This window comes from Musca autumnalis, unplaced genomic scaffold, assembly GCF_047663935.1.
Source record: "Musca autumnalis isolate F117 unplaced genomic scaffold, ASM4766393v1 scaffold_1, whole genome shotgun sequence".
In the NCBI taxonomy this organism is placed as follows: Eukaryota; Metazoa; Arthropoda; class Insecta; order Diptera; family Muscidae; genus Musca; species Musca autumnalis.
This window is the reverse complement of record NW_027411644.1, coordinates 259924056-259929562: the sequence shown is the minus strand read 5'-3', so window position 1 is coordinate 259929562 and position 5507 is coordinate 259924056. Positions and strand designations below refer to the sequence as shown.

Here is a 5507-nt window from a genome sequence, read left to right as displayed (position 1 = left end):
GCACTTTACAGAGGGAATTGGAGATCTTCCCTTAGTTCGGCTTATGGAACAAATGTTCTGTATTGGACCAGCTAAGTAAAGTAAGTAAGTAATAAAAGCTGTGGGAGTCTACTTTACATGACAATACCTAAATCACACGTGGGTAGAAATGTCTTTGTCTCAAAAAAGAATACAAAATTGTTTTCATTTATTAAGCCCGACACTTTTCTGTCCTTGAAGAAAACCCCTAATATAAAGGAGGAAGGCCTAACCATTCATTTGATACCTTTCCAAATTTAAGGATTGATTACAAAATTATGAGCATACGAAAGGTAATGAACATGGCTTCAATACGAAAAATTCAAAAAGAAAATGGACTGAAAAGTCCGATCCTTACTACTGTAAGGCTGGATATCTTCAAAAATATCCCTTTAATAAAATACGACCTTATTGCTGAACAATTGATGAAAAAATAAATTTATTTTTTATATTTTTTTCAATCTTCATAAATTATATTTCATGGATTCCTTTGTTAAAATAATTTGTTGAAATGAATTTATGTAAGTGCCTATAACTCGGCCACGCTCCTTTGCACACGTCCTCGTGATGCATCTGTAAATAAATGTTTATTATTATCGGAATTTCATATTAAATAAATAATATTAATCTTCGGCTTCTGCATTAAATAATTCATATAACTTAATTTTGTCTGCCGCTACGATACCTTCGTATGGCTTTCGAGATCTTTTAGATCCTGACATATCTCTAACAACATATCTGTCATTTCCCAAATATTTAACTATCTGAAAGGGTCCACAAAATTTTGGAAGAAGTTTTCGACTTCCTTCGGTTGCTCTTGACCTTTTAACAAGTACTAATTGACCCTTCTTATAAGTAAGACCCTCTTTCCTCTTCTGATCAAACCTTCGTTTCTGGTATTCCTGAATTTTGTCTATTGAATTCTTGGCTTCATCTCGACTAAGAAGAACATTTGTTAGGGTATTTTCTGAAACTTCATTACTCAAGTAAGCGCCATCTTTTCCTGTTGGTTGAAAACCAAATAAAAGTTCATTGGGAATTTTCCCAGTCGATTTGTTGATAGTGGAATTAATTCCCCACTGCAAATTACTAATACATTCGTCCCATTGTGTTTCATCTTCGGTGGATGCGCATATGGCAGATAGGATTGTTCTGTTATACCTTTCTGCCTGACCATTTGCTCGAGGCGTTGCAGTTGCATTATGGATAACTTTCATTCCACAATCATTAACAAAGTTTATAAACTTATGACACGTGAAAGTGCTCGCTCTGTCACAAACAATTCGTCTCGGTACACCAAAAATCTTAATAAAGTCTTCTAAAAATTTTATGACATGCTCCACTTTAGTTGTCGGCACCGCTCTTAACTGTACATATTTTGAAAATCCATCTACCATTACAATAAGATACATATTTATCCTTCTGCTTGGAGTGAATGGCCCCATATGATCAATATGAACTGCATCAAATGGAACTTTAGCTTTTTCTATTGGATGTAGCTCGCCAACTTGCTTACCCGAAGGTAATTTGTTGTAAGAACATGGCAAACAACATGCAATGTATCGGTTAACATAACGTCTCATGTTAGCAAACCAATATTTATTACATATAGCAGAGATAGTTTTATCAACAGAAAAGTGTCCTATCTTATCATGATGATTATATAAAATTTCCCTTCTGCAAGTCTTTGGAACAACCCATTTCAATCCTTTTTCCGTTCTTTTGTACAACCGTTCTTGCTTTAAAGCATATTCATCATGAATTCGCCTCTCTTCTTTACTTTGTGGGATATTTTTAAGAACTTCAATTAAATATGCACATCTAGCATCACTAAGCTGCATTGCTAACACCCAATCCATTTCTGAAATCTCTATTCGAAAATTTTCAACGGTTGATTCTTCACAGATTGTTATTGAATTGCGACTCAAAGCATCCACATGATTCATTTGAACACCTGGGCGATATTCTACCTCAAAATTATATTCTTGTAAAGTTAACCACCATCTTCCTATTCTTGGAATTAAATCTCTTTTGGTGAAGGCTGTTCTCAGAGCTGAACAGTCCGTGACAACTTTAAATTCTATTCCTAATAAATACACCCTAAAGCGTTTTAATGCATAAACAACCGCCAATGTTTCCAATTCATAAGAATGGTATTGTTGTTCCTCTTTTGATGTTGAATGACTAAAATATGCTACGGGTTTTAATAGATTATCTGCTTGCTTTTGAAGTAAAATGGCACCTACTCCCCATTTACTTGCATCTGTGTGCAATTCAGTATATGCTTCTCTGTCATAAATTGCTAATACGGGACGTTCCGTTAAGCGCCTTTTTAATTCTACAAATGCTTTATGTTGTTCATCTCCCCATATAAAATTTGAATCCTTTTTTAACAAATTTTGAATAGGTCTTGCAATTAAAGCATACTGATTCATAAATTTCCTAAAATAGCTTGCTAACCCCAAGAACTGTCGTACCTCATGTATATTTTTTTGGCACGGGAAATTCTAGCACAGCCTTTATTTTTTCCTTTCCTGGTTTCACACCCTCCGAATTTATTTCAAACCCTAAATATTGAATAGAATCTTGGAGGAAAAAGCACTTTTTCAGTTTAAGCGTAACTCCATTATCCGTCAATCTCTTTAACACAGTTTCAAGTTTATCGAATCCACTTTCAATAGTATCAGATGGGATTAATATGTCGTCCATATAAACCATTGCCATAGTAAACCTTAAATTTCCAAGAACTTTATTTATAGATCTTTGAAATACAGCTGGCGCATTTACTAAACCAAATGGCATTCTCAAAAATTCATAATGACCATCGGGTGTTATAAATGCAGTCTTATGAGACGAGGCGTTATCCATGGAGATTTGGTAGTATCCACTTGCATAATCTAGACTAGTGAAATATTTGCTGCCTTTTAATCTATCAATTTCATCATCCATTCTCGGCATTGGAAAAACCTCTTTCTCGGTTTTCCTATTCAGAGCTCTGAAATCTATGCACATTCTGTACCCCCCATCTTTCTTTTTAACTAAAAGAATGGGGCTGGAGTACGAGGATGATGAGTCCTGAATAAGACCAGCATCAATTCTTCTACCAAATTCCGAACAACTTCTCTCTCTGACCAAGACATCCGATATGGCTTATACGACACTGAAACCTCATCTTTTAATATTATTTTCATCTGCGCATCTTTTATGGTCCCTAATTCGGACAAGTCATTAGCAAAACAACTCCTATATTTGTTCAAAAGCCCTACCAAAGTATCTGTTTGTTCTTTATTCAAACACTGGGTTTGAGCTATAACGTCTGAAATACTAAAGTGTTCTAATTTCCGTGAATCAACTAACATGTTTTCGCAACAACCAGTTATTTCCGGTTTGCAAGGATATACTCTACCTATTCGCATACCGTCTTTAAAAGTAATATCATTATTAGATTCATTACTGACACATATAAATCCCTTCTTCCCTAAAATACATCTCATAACCCGATACTCTTCATTCGGTTTGTTAACATACATATCATCAATGTAGAAACTTTCGTCTTCATTGGATTCCGTTTCCACATCAATAAACTTAGCATGATTTTTTTGGGATTGTAAACATTCCTTTTACGAATAAAGATATTCTTTCTTTTTTATCACAATCATATTCTGGAAACAAATCTTGTGTCCTGGACATGATTCGAATAATGTTGTTTGTAACAATCATCAAAATCTTCGGATGATTTATAAATGGTCTGCCAATCAATATGTCAACGTCCTGAACATGATCAGGAACAATATAAATATCAACTACTGCTGAAGCCAAATCTACTTCTAATTCTGAAGAGAATTTTTGAATGACAGATATGACTGACCCTCCATATCCTTTCACCTGAAGACAACATGCGTTAAAGTTTTCTTTAACCTTATTGGCGCTTGACTGTTTCATTAGTATAACTGAACTTCCTGTGTCTATAAATGCATCAAAAATAACACCACTAACTCTACATTTCATAAAATAGCACGAGTTATTGTTGCTAGATTTGACATTCATCACTTTATTCATTTCAGATGACTCACCTGCCACCTTTGAACATTCATGGGCCTGATGTCCCCATCGCTTACATTTGCTACACCTCTTTGCTGGTTCCTTGCATTGGTTAGCATAATGACCCTTCTTCTTGCAATTATAACATGCAATATCCTTTTCTTGATTTCCTGTTTCTCTAAAGAATGTTATAGAGCGCCCTTCAATCTTTCTGATTTTTGTTGGATGTTCACACACATCAGCGAACGTTGATAGATAATGACCAAAGAGATCTTCGGATGTAAGAAAATTTCCAGCTCTTGCTCCAATCTGAATGCTACCATTCGGTAGTCCATCAATGATGCAAGAAACAGCATCACGCCCCGTAATTTCGCATGCATCAATCAATACCTTTTTATCATAATAGTATCTTGCCATCGATTCATCCGGCAGTTTTTTGCGGTTAACTAGTCGTTTAAGAATTTCTGCGAAATCCTGATGTTCCGGAAATGATTGAACCAAAAAGACTTTCCATTCATCCCATGTCTTCATGTAATCATTTAAGTTCTCGAACCAATGCTTCGCTAATCCTTTTAATCGACTTTGCATAACGTAAATTTTGTAGTTGTTGTTCCAACCATGTAGTTCGCCAATTTGTTCGATTTTCCGAATCCATGTTGAGACAGACAAATTCATCATTCCTGGCTCAAATTCTGGGATACATTGCGGGCTGGAATTTATGCTGCTAGTTTGTTGCCTTTCACTTAATGATTTTACCAAACTTTCCAGTGCTTGAATCCTTGCATCCATTTCTTGCCTTGTCGCATTGGTATCCCCCACAGAATTTTCTTCAATTATACCAGAATTTTCAGCAACATGAGATCCTATTTGGTTTCTGCCTCGGGTTTGAATTGTCGGCTGCATCCTTCTTCCTCTCCTCATTGAAGATTGAATAAAATAGCTTCAGATTCCTGCGATCCCACCGCTGCTTTTGTAAGGCTGGATATCTTCAAAAATATCCCTTTAATAAAATACGACCTTATTGCTGAACAATTGATGAAAGAATAAATTTATTTTTTATATTTTTTTCAATCTTCATAAATTATATTTCATGGATTCCTTTGTTAAAATAATTTGTTGAAATGAATTTATGTAAGTGCCTATACTACATTAAATAACATTGTCTTTTAATTACGCCCGGAACTCACTCCAAGCTTTGTTTATTTATAGTTGTTGTTGTTATGTATGTAATAAATTACAAGTCATACCCCCATTATTATAAGTCTTCTTTTGTTATAGTTTGGATTTACCGAACATATTTATAGCGTTCCGGTTAACTTATAGTTGAAAGTGATGATTGTATTTCAAGGAGGAGCTTCTTGGGCTTAACTTTCTATGTAAAAATAATATTTTTAATGTCTCCAAATTAGTTTATTTTGCATTTTCAAATCCATCAGATAGTAAAAGAA

At 34.7% G+C, this 5507-nt stretch overlaps 1 protein-coding gene across 1 annotated transcript; it reads right to left on the bottom strand.

The window, feature by feature from the left end:
- Positions 1 to 547: 547 nt before the first annotated feature.
- LOC141391414 (uncharacterized) lies at positions 548 to 5025 on the bottom strand. The gene is made up of 2 exons (XM_073964314.1): positions 4092 to 5025; positions 548 to 591 (listed from the first exon to the last, which is right to left on the bottom strand). The coding sequence occupies exons 1-2, from the start codon at positions 4978 to 4980 to the stop codon at positions 548 to 550; spliced, it is 933 nt and encodes a 310-aa protein (XP_073820415.1). The 5' UTR covers positions 4981 to 5025.
- Positions 5026 to 5507: the final 482 nt, after the last annotated feature.